The sequence below is a fragment of the Dendrobates tinctorius genome, unplaced genomic scaffold, assembly GCF_039654945.1.
Source record: "Dendrobates tinctorius isolate UK_male_01 unplaced genomic scaffold, ASM3965494v1 ptg000151l, whole genome shotgun sequence".
Lineage (NCBI taxonomy): Eukaryota > Metazoa > Chordata > Amphibia > Anura > Dendrobatidae > Dendrobates > Dendrobates tinctorius.
In genome coordinates this window covers 22314864-22331182 of record NW_027361818.1, presented here as the reverse complement: position 1 = coordinate 22331182, position 16319 = coordinate 22314864, and the positions used below count along the sequence as shown (strand labels likewise).

General features: G+C 44.4%; 1 protein-coding gene across 1 annotated transcript; it reads left to right on the top strand.

Annotated features, from left to right (window-relative positions):
* The first annotated feature begins 12912 nt into the window (after positions 1-12912).
* LOC141050048 (olfactory receptor 10A7-like) lies at positions 12913-15227 on the top strand. Its single transcript, XM_073546881.1, has 2 exons — positions 12913-12951; positions 14301-15227. The coding sequence occupies exons 1-2, from the start codon at positions 12913-12915 to the stop codon at positions 15225-15227; spliced, it is 966 nt and encodes a 321-aa protein (XP_073402982.1).
* The last annotated feature ends 1092 nt before the right edge of the window (positions 15228-16319 follow it).

The following is a 16319-nucleotide window of genomic DNA, read 5'->3' as shown; positions in this document are numbered from 1 at the left end:
CTGTTAACTCCGGATAATTTTTGAGGAAGCACTGCACCACCAGGTTCAAGGTGTGAGCCAAGCAAGGTATGTGGCTGAGTTTTGAAAGGGCTATGGCTGCCACAAAATTCCAGCCGTTATCACTAACTACCTTTCCTGCCTCAAGATGTAGACTGCCCAGCCATGACTCAGTTTGTCGCTGCAAGTAGTCGGCCAGTACCTCCGCGATGTGTCTGTTGTCGCCCAAACACATCATCTTCAGTGTGCAGTGTTCAGGGTGGCACAGTGGCTCAGTGGTTAGTGGTCCTGGGTTCGAATCCCACCAAGGACAACATCTGCAAGGAGTTTGTATGTTCTCCCCGTGTTTGCGTGGGTTTCCTCCCACATTCTAAAGACATACTAATAGGGAATTTAGATTGTGAGCCCCATAGGGGACAGTGATGATAATGTGTGCAAACTGTAAAGCGCTGCAGAATATGTTAGCGCTATATAAAAATAAAGATTATTATTATTATCTTCAGCACAGCCAACTGACGCTTACCACTAGCTGTGCGATAGTGGGACACCTCGTGTGCAACACTGGCAGCTGCGGATGGAGTGCTCGTGCGGCTGCACTCTGTGGACGAGCTTTCGCTTCTGGAGGAGGAGGAGGGTCGAACGCCTACAGCCAACTGTTTCCTATACCGTGGGCTAGTCTCACGGTCCCACCGCCGCTGTCCCCTGTGGACCCTGCATCCACCACATTAACCCAGTGCGCAGTGATGGACACGTAACGGCCTACTGGACCATGCATCTGTTGTGAGGTGCACCTTTCCTCTCACTGATTGCGGTCTTTCACATGATGGTGGAGTGCTGGGATGGCTTTTCGCGAAAATTAGTGCCGACTGGGTAGGTCATAGCGTGGTACTGCATAGGCCATGAGCTCGCGGAAAGATTTGCTTTCAACCAAGTGGTAGGGCATCATCTTTAACGAGATTAGTTTGGCAATGTGGGCGTTCAAAGCCAGTGTACGCAGATGAGTGGATGAGTACTTTCTTGTCCTACTCAGAGTCTCTGGTAGGGTGAGCTGGACTTGAGAGCTGCATATGATGGAACTAGCAGAATACATGGTGGACTGATGGTGTTGGTGGTGTCGCTGATTGCCTAGATTCTGTCTTTAGTAGCAATAACATTGTGATTCCATGACTGCTTTGCCCTTGTGACGACACCTCGACATTTACTGCTGGTGGTGTGCTAACCGGTGGGCTTATAGTTGGGGAAGCGAGGTAGCATTCGGAGTAGGTGCACATGTGGTAGGTGAGGTTTGGTAGACCATCCACGCTTGCAAGTGCATGGTGGCTAAATGTCTTAGCATGCAACTGGTATTCAAATTTTTCCGATTTTTCCCTCGGCTAAAGGTCTTTGCACACTTCTTACAGATAACTTTTGCCTGATCATTAGGATTTTGTTCAAAATAGTGCCACACTACACTCTTCCAACTATGGAAGACATTTTGAGACCTTGCACGCTGTGCTAATTTGACCGTCTGGCCAAGCTGTCCTGCAACTCTTTTGGTTTTTGTAACACGTTTTTGGACTGCTACGGTCATGCCAGATAACAGCTGTTGCGATGTCGTTGCTTGCTGCGGATCCTCCTCCTCCTCTTCTGAGCTATTGGCAGCGGCACCCTCTTCCCCCAATGGATGCCAATCTGGGTCAACAACTGGGCCATCCATCACCTCCTCTTCAATTTCATGTGCACCTTCCTCTGTGTCACCGTGTAAGGTGGTATAGTATGCAGGAAGGGGCACCTGAGTTTCATCAGGGTCAGATTCTGGCTCAGTACACTGCGAGGACAATATAGTGTGGCTGTGCATCAGCGCACTCCATGTCAGATTAATCTTGGACTGGGGAATTCACGATTTGACTTGCTAACCCAGGCATGGTATGTGAAAAAAGCTCCATGGAGTAATCGGTATTGTGGCCTGCCACATCCTTCACTTTTGGTATGGGTGAAGGACACAAGGAAAGGTATTGTTCCTGACCAGGAGCCTCCAATGACGACTCAGTGCTTTTATTTTTTGAAACTTCAGAAGAGGAGGCGAGAGAGCTGGAGGCTGTGTCAGCAATGTAAGCCAAAACTTGTTCCTGAAGCTCTGGCTTTAAAAGTGGTTTACCTACTCGCAGAAAAGGGAGCCTTCGAGGCCTTGTGGAGCCAGACGATGACGCAGGCTCAACACCTCCTGCCTTAGGTGCTATTGTGCTTTTGCCACTACCAACAGATGCAACACCATGACCACCACCATCAGGACCAGCTGACAACCCCCGCCCACTTCCATGGCGTCTTCCACCATACTTGCTCATTTTTGTGAAAATGTACTCAAAATACCACCAGCTATATGGTACTGTAAAACAAGGTAGAAGGTGTATCTACTATTGGTGAGAATTTGAATCTCACTATAGATTTGAGGACGCAGAACTATTGCCTCTGGCCCAGTAGAGATTACACCTCAATGTAACAGACTGAAATTGGATGGTGTATGACAACGTGTAGGGTGTCTATAGGATTGGTGAGAATTTGAATCTCACTAGAGATTTGAGGACGCTGAACTATTGTCTCAGGCCCAGTAGAGATTACACCTCAATGTAACAGGCTGAAATTGGATGGTGAATGACAAGGTGGAGGGTGTCTATAGGATTGGTGAGAATTTGAATCTCACTATAGATTTGAGGACGCAGAACTATTGTCTCTAGCCCAGTAGAGATTACAGCTCCATGTAACAGGCTGAAATTGGATGGTGTATGACAAGGTGGAGGGTGTCTATAAGATTTAGTTTTATCATCTTTAACAGAAAGCCACTTTGAGCCTTTAAACACAACGTCAGATAAGATACTAGCATTAAAAACAGTCTTATAAGTGGCGCTAATGTCGGCCCGTAGGATTGGGGATTTACACCCATTATCAGCTGACTCTCCCTACACTCAGGTCCTGGACGATAGAGTTGTGTTAAAGTTAGATTCAGCATATCTCCCGAAGGTGGTGTCAAGATTCCATAGGGCTCAGGAGATAATATTACCATTCTTTTGTTCTAACCCTAGTAACCAGAAAGAGGAGAGGCTTCATTGCCTAGATGTTAGGAAATGTCTTCTGCGGTATTTAGATGTAACAAGACCGTGGAGGAAGCAGAGGGCCTTATTTGTTTCATTCCAGGGGTCAAGAAAGGGCCTTAACACTAGGACTACTGGACTCGTGACCCCGCCTAGAACTACTGAAAGGAGTCATTTTGACTCCTTGCTTATTTTCGTTTATTTTTAGAGTTTCATTTGTGGTTATTTATTAATAATTATATTTTTTGTAATGTATTATTATTGTGAGATCCAACAGTAATGCTTTTGATTGTTTTTTTCTGCTTTTCTTATTTTTCTCCAGAAAATAACAATAATTATAATAGACGTTTTTCAAACATTTTTTTTTATTCAAGTGCACACATATAAACAACAACTGAAGAACAAAAAGCAGAGAAAATGTAGGTGGAGGAGCATAAAAATGAAAATATGGCGCAGAATTCACCTTCTAAACATTTGGTGTTTCGCATTTTAGGCATTGCATTTGATTTATGGCAGTACATTGCCCACACAAAGACTTACCACAAGTCTTACAATTGCCGACAGATCTATTTTTCTTGCACTTTTCTTTGATCTGGTAAAATTTTGTTTGAACCATCACTTCTGAGCATGTAGAAACTTGGGACGTGGAACCCTTTTCCCTATCTGTGACATAAGGACCACTCAACTCTCTCACAAGCGTTTGCAAAAATGCCTTGCGTGACATTTTTTTGTGGGTAATCTCCTTGAATATTATCCATGCATTTATACCCGCAAAGTCTAAGGCATTTTCAAATGCATGAACAGGCCATCTCCTTGTGCATGTTCGTGTGGTATATTTTCGTGCCATCTGATCTACTACATCTACTCCATATTTTGTTTCATTGTAAAACTTTACCGTTTCTGGAGTTTTTTTAGCGGAATCAGACGCAACAACAACATCTGGATGGACGGAACTCAAAATGACAACATTTTTGTTGGGCTTTCCTTGATATACTGTAAGTGTAAAATTGTCTTCATTTCTAAACACTTTAGTGTTGTACAATTCCTCTTTCATGGATTTTATTTCTTTAGGCACTTCTCGCCTTATCTCGTTCAGTGTTCCCACGATGGTTGTTCCTTTGCTTTTTAGCTGTTTAGCTAATTTTACTGAAGTAAAATAATTATCGGTTGTAACATTGCGACCTTTTTTCAAAAACGGGTCCAATAACTTCATTACCACATGGTCAGCTAAACGGTCCTCAGCACGGCGTGTGTCATCTTTTGCCTAGATAAGGGAAGCCATTTGCCAGATATTTGCTCTCCTTATCAACAGCTAGCCAATATTTGTGGCCATATTTATCTGGTTTGGAAGGCATGTACTGCATGAATGGACACCTAGTTTTGCTTGGGAAAAGTTGCTCATCCACCGTTATGTATGTGCCAGGTTTGTAACACGCAATACAATTTTCAATAAACCTGTCCCACACAGTAGAAAATAGAGCAAACTTGTCCGTTTGCAGTCTCTCCGATCGAGTAGATTTCTCATCAAATCTGATAAGATAAGAGCCTAGAGTAAACAAGCTATTTTGTTCAGTATTACACAGTAATACAAGCAGGTAAAACACAAGGAAATTTGAAAAGTTGACATGTAAATTGAACTACATCTATATGAACATCAGGGTAAATAAGACAGAGTGAAAAAATTATGCACAAAACTTTATAGCAACATTTAGTGACAAAAGGACCTCAAAATATAGTAGGGAGTCAAAATGACTCCCTTCAGTAGTTCTTGGTAAATTTTGAAAAAAACGCGCAAATTTTTCACCAAAATTATTTATTCTCACAAAATCTTTTTTCACATCATATTTGAGGAAAAGTCACCGAGTTTCAAGCCGGAATTCTGAAAAATGTAGTCACAGAAGAGAAATAAAAAACGAAAGGAGTCAAAATGACTCCATCAGTAGTTCTAGTGTAGCCTCTAAACAGACTATAGCTAGATGGGTGAGAGAGGCCATCATGCTAGCATAAAGTAGTGGAGGCAGAACTGTTCTTGAGGGTCTAAAAGCCCACTCCACGAGAGCAATGGTGACATCTTGAGCGGAGAGAGCAGATGCTACCATTGACAAAATCTGTAAGACGGCCACTTGATCCTCTCCGTCTATCTTTTTCTAACATTATAAGTTAGACCTATCTGCTACCTCTGATCTCATATCTGGGAGAAGAGTGTTACAAGCAGTGATCCCTCCCTAAGAGAATAGAAATCTCTGTAACTCTCTTGTGGTGCCGTCATGTAGGATGGAAAAACACAGGTATTATATACCTGGTAATGTGTTTTTTCATGAGACATGATGGCACCCTCATATTCCCTCCCTATTGATCACATTATTAGTTGGGTGTGTTATTAGTATTAGACACTTCCTTGGGTGTTGGTAATTAGGTATTGTAGGGATGTGACTCACTCAGGTGCAGCGGGAGACAATCAGGAGACAGGTTCTTCCAAAGTTCCTGAGGTTCATTTCTGTCATAAACCATAAAACAGCGTATCACCAAAAATAGCCTCTAGCTTAGGCAAACAAAACATAAATGTCCGTGGTTGCAGACTCCGACCGCGAGTCTCAGCACATGCTGGGAGGTGTAGTCCTCCCCACATACAGCTCCCTGTTTCAGGAGCAGGTCACATTATAAGGCTGTAGCCACACCCACGTTCCCAGCAGCTGACTGGTCACATGACTGTGACCTCACCACAGGTCCTTCAAACAAAAACAATAACAATATCTGGTATGCTTTACTTATGCCTTACATTATGGAGATAAGCCATTTATGAGACACATATCTCCCGTCAATTACACGACCCTTAGCCCTGCCACATACCTCCCCCCTCTGCCTAAAGCCGTGGGGCTTGGCACTTTCACCTACCAGGCAAGGGATTCTGGAGAGGGCATCGGCATTCCCATGTAGCTTCCCGGCCCTATGCTCTACCTGGAAGCTGAAGTCTTGTAGGGCTAAGAACCAGCGGGTGACTCTAGCATTCTTGCCCTTGGTTTCCCTCATCCACCTGAGTGGGGCATGGTCGGATATTAACCTAAACTTCCGTCCCACCAGGTAGTACCGTAATGTGTCCACTGCCCATTTTATGGCCAAACACTCCTTCTCTACAACTGAGTAATTTCTCTCACAAGAAGTCAACTTCCTACTCAAGTAGAGAACAGGATGCTCCTCCCCACGTATCTCTTGGGAAAGGACAGCTCCTACCCCGACATCTGAGGCATCTGTCTGGAGGACAAATTCACGTTTAAAGTCTGGGGCCACCAAAACGGGTTGCTTACAAAGAGCTCCCTTCATTTCTTGGAAGGCTGACTCTGCTTCTTCAGACCAGCTGACCATCACTGACTTTGTCCCTTTAAGCAGATCAGTTAGAGGTGCAGCCATTGTGGCGAAGTTTGGGATGAACCTCCTGTAATATCCCACAATCCCCAGGAAGGCTTTAACTTGCTTCTTTGACAGAGGTCTCGGCCATGTTTGAATTGCCTCCACTTTATTGATTTGGGGTTTGATCTCGCCACGCCCCACTACATATCCGAGGTACTTGGCTTCTTCTCTCCCCAAGGCACACTTCTTCGGGTTTATTGTAAACCCCGCCTCTCTTAGAGCCTCAAACACTGCTTGGACCTTTTCCAGGTGAGTCTCCCAGTCCGGAGTAAAGATGATGATATCATCCAGTTATGCGGCAGCGTATAGCTTATGAGGTGCAAGGATTCTATCCATCGCCCTCTGGAAGGTTGCTGGAGCTCCCTGTAGGCCAAACGGCATCCGGACATACTGGAAGCACCCGTCTGGTGTGGAGAATGCCGTCTTCTCCTTGGCTTCCTGTGCCATGGGGATCTGCCAATATCCCTTGGTCAGATCCAAAGTGGTTATGTACCTGGCAGGTCCAAGTCTCTCGATGAGCTCATCAACGCGTGGCATGGGATAAGCGTCGAACTTGGAGACCTCATTCAGCTTCCGGTAATCGTTGCAGAACCTCCATTCACCATCAGGTTTTGGGACCAGGACAATCGGGCTCGACCAGCCGCTCTTGGATTCCTCAATGACCCCGAGCTTCAACATACGCTGCACCTCCTTGGAGATTACCTCTCGCCGGGCCTCAGGAATACGATATGGTTTCACGTGCACCCGCACATGTGGCTCGGTCAGAATTTCGTGCTCCACCACCTTCGTGCACCCTGGCAACTCTGAGAACAGGTCGCGGTTTTTCTGGTGTAACTCCCGGCATTGCTGCTTCTGGGCCTTCGATAGAGTCTCCGCTATGGTAACGGCTCCAACCTCCCCTTCTAGGTTGCCCAGCAAGCACGGAGTTACCGCTGGCTCTCTATCTTGCCACGGCTTGATAAGGTTAACATGGTAAACCTGGTATGGCTTCCGTCTTCCGGGTTGGTGGATTTTGTAGTTTACATCACCCAGCTTCTCCACCACCTCATATGGCCCTTGCCACTTGGCCAAGAACTTACTTTCCACCGTCGGGATTAGCACGAGAACTCGGTCTCCCGGATTGAACTGCCTCACTCTGGCTGACCGGTTGTAGACCCTGGCCTCAGCCTCTTGTGCCTGGCGGAGATGTTCTTTAACAATGGGCATCACCTTCGCAACCCTCTGCTGCATCAGTGCCACATGCTCAATGACGCTTCTGTGGGGCGTGACTTCGGCTTCCCAGGTTTCCTTGGCTATATCTAGGAGACCTCGCAGACGCCGGCCGTACAGAAGCTCGAAGGGGGAGAACCCCGTGGAGGCCTGGGGAACTTCACGGATAGAAAACAGTAAATACGGTTAGAGACAATCCCAGTCTCTACCATCTTCCTCTATGACTTTTCTCAGCATGCTCTTCAGGGTCTTGTTAAACCTCTCAACCAGGCCATCTGACTGCGGATGGTACACTGAAGTCCTCAGCTGGGAAATTTGCAAGACTCTGCACAATTCTCTCATCACCTTGCTCATAAAAGGTGTCCCCTGGTCGGTCAGGATCTCCTTCGGCAAACCCGTCCGGGAAAACACATGGACCAGCTCACGGGCTATACTCTTCGTGGAGGAGTTTCTCAGGGGAATGGCCTCAGGATAGCGTGTGGCATAGTCCAGGATGACTAATATATACTGATGGCCCCGAGCTGATTTAACTAAGGGACCGACCAAGTCCATGGCAATTCTCTCAAATGGCACCTCAATAATGGGCAGTGGCACAAGAGGGTTCTGAAAATGAGATGTGGGGGCAGTTAACTGACATGTCGGGCAGGACCTGCAATAGTTTACTATTTCCCGGTGACACCCAGGCCAATAGAACCTCTGTACAATCCGTTCCTGGGTTTTTTCCACCCCCAGGTGTCCCCCCAAGATGTGTGAATGGGCCATGTCCAACACTTTTCGTCTATAGGGGCCTGGTACTATTAACTGCTCTGCCACCTCCTCCCTTATTTTCGTGACCCGGTACAACAATTCCCCACTCAACATAAAATGGGGAAACCTGGTGTCTGCTCCCGGCTCTTGTGCAACCCCATTAATGACGGTGACATTGTTAAAGGCTTCCCTTAGTGTGGGGTCCCTATGTTGGGCAGTCCCAAAATTCTCCCCAGCCACCCCTAACTCCGGGATGTCAGGTACAGGGGACCCTTCCTCTTCATCCCCAACAAGGACACATAAAGGAAACTCGTCTGCCTCTGGTGGTGGCGATACCTCAGTGGTGTGGATTGGTTCCCTGCTCTTGCTAGCACACTCAGAACCCATCCCCCACAGATCCCAAAACAGACAGAAATCCCGGCCAATAATTATGGGATGCAACAAGTCTCGAACAACGCCAACTTCATGCGACTTGGTGCCATACGCCGTTTCAATCTTCACCCTAGCCATAGGGTAGTCCTTTGCATCGCCATGTATGCACCGAACACCAATCTTTTTACCCGGGAGTATGTTTAGAGGAAAACTGGCCCTCACAAGGGTCACAAAGCTCCCAGAGTCCAGAAGCGCCATTACTGCTCGACCGTTCACCTTCACGGGACACGCTTGTGGCCCCTTGTTAGGTAGCGAGTTCACACTGCAAGCTGGATATGCGTAGTATGAACTACGGCGTCCCATGCTGCAGTCCATCTGCTCGGTGGTCTGGGGACAATGGGCCGCTATATGTCCTGGCCATGACACTTCCAGCAAATAACACCCGAGGGGACCTTGGGCACCGCCTCCCCCGCCCCTTTTGACCTTGGACGCACCACCCCTTTTTGTGACTCCACCCCTGCTGGGACCCCCAATACGGAATGGGCTGCTTCCCTAAGGAACCTTCCATCCCCTGGTATCTCTCGACCAGCCCAACCAGTTCATCAGCATTTTGGGGATCACCCTGGGCAACCCAAGTCTGTAGAGGTCTCGGCAGAGAATGCACAAACCGATCCATCACAACTCGCTCTACCATCTGTGCAGGGGAAGCCGACTCTGGCTGCAGCCATTTCTGGACCAGGTGCAACAGGTCAAACATTTGGGAGCACGAGGGTTTGTCCCGGTGATAGGCCCAACGATGAACTCTCTGTGCCCTGGTAGTCATTGTTACCCCCAAGCGGGCGAGAATTTCCGCTTTTAATTTGGGATACTCTCTGGCATCTTGTACTGTCAGGTCAAAGTACGCCTTCTGGGGCTCCCCCGTTAGGTATGGGGCCAGTACCTCCGCCCACCGCTCTGGCTGAAGTTTTTCCCTCTCAGCCACCCTTTCAAACACCGTCAAGAAGGCCTCAACATCATCCTCAGGGGTCATTTTTTGTAATGCGCGTCTTACCACCTTCTCGAAGTCGGTGGCATCAGCCTGACCTGGGGTTGGGGCGCTCGTCCTGCCCTCCTGGATGGCGGTTGCCAGAAGCTGCATCTGCTGCCGCTGCTCCTGCTGGCTTTGCTGGATCTGCTGTAACAACAGCTTGTTGGTTTCCTGCTGCAGTGCCTGCGACTGGACCAGGTGTTTCATGAGGTCCTCCATGATTCCCGGCAGGGCTTGTTGCCCCGCTGCAAACTTCACCCAGGACATGCAGCAACTGTCTCAAGTCTCTGCTGGGACCGCTGCCCGCACGTGTACCACCAATTGTAGGGATGTGACTCACTCAGGTGCAGCGGGAGACAATCAGGAGACAGGTTCTTCCAAAGTTCCTGAGGTTTATTTCTGTCATAAACCATAAAACAGCGTATCACCAAAAATAGCCTCTAGCTTAGGCAAACAAAACATAAATGTCCGTGGTTGCAGACTTCCACCGCGAGTCTCAGCACATGCTGGGAGGTGTAGTCCTCCCCACATACAGCTCCCTGTTTCAGGAGCAGGTCACATTATAAGGCTGTAGCCACACCCACGTTCCCAACAGCTGACTGGTCACATGACTGTGACCTCACCACAGGTCCTTCAAACAAAAACAATAACAATATCTGGTATGCTTTACTTATGCCTTACATTATGGAGATAAGCCATTTATGAGACACATATCTCCCATCAATTACACGACCCTTAGCCCTGCCACAATATATAAAGGATGTATTATTTATATGTACACTAATCTGCGAAGTTCCTCTTGTGCTCTGTAAAACAACTGATGCGGAGAAAGGAGCCGCCCCTTTCATCTTGAAGGTTTCCTGTCCTTGAAGGGTGGATCCCTTCTCTCGTGGTGCCGTCATGTCTCATGAAAAAACACATTACCAGGTATGTAATACCCATGTTTTCCTTTTACACTTGTGATAAAGAAAATACTGGTGCCAAAGCAACATTTTCGAGCGAAATTTTATTTTATATATACAGTTGTGGCCAAAAGTATTGACACCCCTGCAATTCTGTCAGAAAATACTCAGTTTCTTCCTGAAAATGATTGCAATCACAAATTCTTTGGTATTATTATCTTCATTTAATTTGTCTCTAATGAAAAAACACAAAAGAGAATGAAGCAAAAAGCAAAACATTGATTATTTCACACAAAACTCCAAAATGGGCCAGACAAAAGTATTGGCACCCTCAGCCTAATACTTGGTTGCACAACCTTTAGCCAAAATAACTGCAAACAACCGCTTCCGGTAACCATCAATGAGTTTCTTACAATTCTCTGCTGGAATTTTAGACCATTCTTCTTTGGCAAACTGCTCCAGGTCCCTGATATTTGAAGGGTGCCTTCTCCAAACTGCCATTTTTAGATCTCTCCACAGGTGTTCTATGGGATTCAGGTCTGGACTCATTGCTGGCCACCTTAAAAGTCTCCAGTGCTTTCTCTCAAACCATTTTCTAGTGCTTTTTGAAGTGTGTTTTGGGTCATTGTCCTGCTGGAAGACCCATGACCTCTGAGGGAGACCCAGCTTTCTCACACTGGGCCCTACATTATGCTGCAAAATTTGTTGCTAGTCTTCAGACTTCATAATGCCATGCACACAGTCAAGCAGTCCAGTGCCAGAGGCAGCAAAGCAGCCCCAAAACATCAGGGAACCTCCGCCATGTTTGACTGTAGGGACCGTGTTTTTTTCTTTGAATGCCTCTTTTTTTCTCCTGTAAACTCTATGTTGATGCATTTGCCCAAAAAGCTCTACTTTTGTCTCATCTGACCAGAGAACATTCTTCCAAAATGTTTTAGGCTTTTTCAGTTAAGTTTTGGCAAACTCCAGCCTTGCTTTTTTATGTCTCGGGGTAGAAGTGGGGTCTTCCTGGGTCTCCTACCATACAGTCCCTTTTCATTCAGACGCCGACGGATAGTACGGGTTGACACTGTTGTACCCTCGGTCTGCAGGGCAGCTTGAACTTGTTTGGATGTTAGTGGAGGTTCTTTATCCAACATCCGCACAATCTTGCGTTGAAATCTCTTGTCAATTTTTCTTTTCCGTCCACATCTAGGGAGGTTAGCCACAGTGCCATGGGCTTTAAACTTCTTGATGACACTGCGCACAGTAGACACAGGAACATTCAGGTCTTTGGAGATGGACTGGTAGCCTTGAGATTGCTCATGCTTCCTCACAATTTGGATTCTCAGGTCCTCAGACAGTTCTTTGGTCTTCTTTCTTTTCTCCATGCTCAATGTGGCACACACAAGGACACAGGACAGCGGTTGAGTCAACTTTAATCCATGTCAACTGGCTGCAAGTGTGATTTAGTTATTGCCAACACCTGTTAGGTGCCACAGGTAAGTCACAGGTGATGTTAATTACACAAATTAGAGAAGCATCACATGATTTTTCGAACAGTGCCAATACTTTTGTCCACCCTCTTTTTTATGTTTGGTGTGGAATTTGGCTTTAGGACAATTCTTTTTGTGTTTTTTCATTTAAGACAAATTAAATGAAGATAATAATACCAAAGAATTTGTGTTTGCAATCATTTTCAGGAAGAAACTGAGTATTATCTGGCAGAATGGCAGGGGTGTCAATACTTTTGGCCACAACTGTATGTCAAAGACAAGATATATTACCAAGTTGTTGTTTATGTCATGTTTTCCATTGATTTTTCAAGTAAAAATTAAAATGTTGTTCACTCTTTAAATACTTTTGTCTATACTATGTTGTCTTGCTTAACTAAAATGTACTTTATGCAAATATAAGAAAAGAAGAATTTGACTCTATGATTAAAATGTTACTCATTTATTTTAAGATTTCTATGTTGTACATTGGAGAATTATGAGATATCAGCAGACATACAGTATATCTCTGGAGACTTTCTACTTGGCACCTTGCCTTCATGTTATGTATAAATATCCGAAAAAATACTTCATATTCATGTGTCTAGTAGCCACGCTAAGCTGACTATGCTGCTTTCTAATATTGTCATTATTCACTCCAGGGACTCGAATGATCACAGAACTGAAGGGAAAAGCAGAAAAAAAGCGACATGAAAAAAGTATCTAATGTGCGAGTCTTTACCTACATGGTAACATGCATAAGAATAAGACTAAGTACTTTATGTCTCTGAGATGAATTTATGTCAAAATTAGTAAATGTGTTTCTTATTTTCCTTTGATTTTTTTCTTTAATCAATAACTTAATCTGAAAAGATAAAATTATGATCATTGATATTTAATATGCCACTGCTATTGAATGCTCCTTGTAAGTTGAGGCTAGACTTGTAATTTTGTAATAAAAATATCAGAAAATCATTTCAGTAAAAGTAAAACTTATACCATATGTTATATCACCTGTTTTATAAAAAGAAATCACCGTGATATAGATATCTATTTATTAATAGAAATAACAATATTTTTAAAATATTTAGAACTTAATCATAGAATCATAGAATCGTAGAGTTGGAAGGGACCTACTGGGCCATCTGGTCCAACCCCCTGCTCAAAGCAGGATTTGCTAAATCATCCCAGTCAGATGTCTGTCCAGCCCCTGTGTGAAGACTTCTATTGAATGAGAACTCACCACTTCCCGTGGCAGCCTGTTCCACTCATTGATCACTCTAACTGTCAAAAAGTTTTTTCTAATATCTAATCTGTGTCTCCTCCCATTCAGTTTTATCCCATTGCTTCTAGTCTTTCCTTGCGCAAGTGAGAATAAAGTTGATCCTTCTACAATGTGACAGCCCTTGAGATATTTATAGACAGCTATTAAGTCTCCTCTCAGTCTTCTCTTTTGCAAACTAAACATTCCCAAATCATGCAACCTTTCCTCATAAGACAGGGTTTGCAGACCGGTCACCATTCTGGTCGCTCTTTTCTGAACTTTCTCCAGAAAGTTGTTGGAAGTAGAGTTGAGCAAGTTGTTGTTGGAAGCAGAGTTGAGCGACTTTGGTCGGATCGGGTTTCGTGAAACCCAAATGAAACAAAATTTGTTTCAGATGAAACTGGTCCGACTAGGGCAAAAAAAGTCGGAGTTTCGTCCGAAACCCGACCCCAATGCAAGTCAATGGGAAATAAAAGTCGGCATTGAGTGGATGACATTCATCCACTCAATGTCGACTTTTATTCCCCATTGACTTGCATTAAGGTCGGGTTTCGGACGAAACTCCGACTTTTTTTGCCCTAGTCGGACTAGTTTCATTCGACTCAAATTTTGTTTCATTCGAGATTCACGAAACCCGATCCGACCAAAGTCGCTCAACTCTAGTTGGAAGGTATGAGGAGATTCTTCCAATAAGAGAGGGCAAAAATGTCATTGACCAAATCATCACTAGTAATCATAAGAAGAAATATGTCGTGAGCTATACTGACCGTGACCTGGATTTTGTAAAGCGCTAACCAGTTTTCTTATTGCTTCTACCATATATTCTACCCCCAGGAGAACAATCTGACTGCAGTCACTGAGTTTTTACTTCTAGGATTTCAAGCAAGCAAATGTTTAAGAATTTTCCTGTTCTTTCTTTTCTTCATTATTTACTGTGGGACAATCTGTGGGAATCTCCTGATCATCACCCTGGTGTCCACCAGCAAGAACCTCCACACTCCAATGTACTTCTTCATCTCACAACTGTCTATAGGTGACATCTTATTAACAAGTGTTATTGTCCCCAATATGCTCCAAATTCTTCTCAATAATGGGGGGATCATTCCTTTTATTGACTGTATCACTCAGTTTTATTTTTTTGGAGTGGCAGAAGCATTTGATTGCCTTATCCTTGCTCTCATGTCCTATGACAGATATGTGGCCATCTGTAATCCTCTTCGTTACACCTCCATAATGACAAATACCTCATGTGTCATACTGACCGTCTTATGTTGGATGATTGGATTCTCTGTTAATTTAATTTCCAACATATCTACAGCAAAACTAAACTTTTGTGGTTCAGATATCCTTGATCATTTATTTTGTGATCCTCTTGCCTTACTAGAACTTGCCACTTCTGACACGTTCCATGTTCACTTGGTGATTCTTTTAGTAAGCTTTCCTTGTGTCTTTTTTCCAACTGTAATCATAGTAATTTCTTATAGTTATATTATTGTAACAGTCTTAAGGATTCCATCCAGTACCGGTAGACAGAAAGCCTTCTCCACCTGTAGCTCCCACCTCATTGTGGTCTCTATATTCTATGGGACTCTGTTCAGTGTTTATGTCGTCCCAGCCAAACAACAATCTTCATCAGTCACTAAAATCCTATCATTGCTATACACTGTGTTCACTCCTTTGTTCAATCCTATTATATACAGTCTAAAAAATAAAGACATTAGGAAAGCCGTACAAGAGAAATTTCATAATTTGATGATCTAATACATTTAAGATAAATTTATATGCAGGATGGGCCAAAAAGGGTAGTAGGTAGCATGTAGTATGTATGTAGCATGCATGTAGTATATATGTAGTATGTATGTAGCATGTAGTATGTATGTAGTATGTATGCAGTATGTATGTGGTATGTATGTAGCATGTAGTATGTATGTAGCATGCATGTAGTATGTATGTAGTATGTATGTAGTATATATGTAGCATGTATGTGGTATGTATGTAGCATGTAGTATGTATGTAGCATGTAGTATGTATGTAGCATGCATGTAGTATATATGTAGTATGTAGTATGTATGTAGTATGTATGTGGTATGTATGTAGCATGTAGTATGTATGTAGCATGCATGTAGTATGTATGTAGCATGCATGTAGTATGCATGTAGTATGCATGTAGTATGCATGTAGTATGTATGTAGTATATATGTAGTATGTATGTAGCATGTATGTGGTATGTATGTAGCATGTAGTATGTATGTAGCATGCATGTAGTATATATGTAGTATGTAGTATGTATGTAGTATGTATGTGGTATGTATGTAGCATGTAGTATGTATGTAGCATGCATGTAGTATGTATGTAGCATGCATGTAGTATGTATGTAGGAATGCATGTATGTATGTAGCATGCATGTAGCATGCATGTAGTATGTATGTAGTATGTATGTAGTATGTATGTAGTATGTATGTAGCATGCAGCATGTATGTAGCATGTATGTAGCATGTATGTAGTATGTATGTAGTATATATGTAGTATGTATGTAGCATGTAGTATGTATGTAGCATGTAGTATGTATGTAGTATTTTTTTTTTTTTAACATTTAACACATTAGCCGGATGATGGGACTACTACTGTCCCATCATTGGCTAATGTGTCAATCACTGTCATGGTAGCAGGCATCGCCAGATGGGACTTGTAGTCCCATCGGACGATGCTTGCACAGACCCCCGGACATCAGCACAGCCCCCCGGCAGGCCGGCACAGCCCCCCGGCAGGCCGGTACAGACCCCCACAGGGTGCACAGACCACCGGCAGTCCGGCACAGCCCCCCGGCAGGCCGGTACAGACCCCCACAGGGTG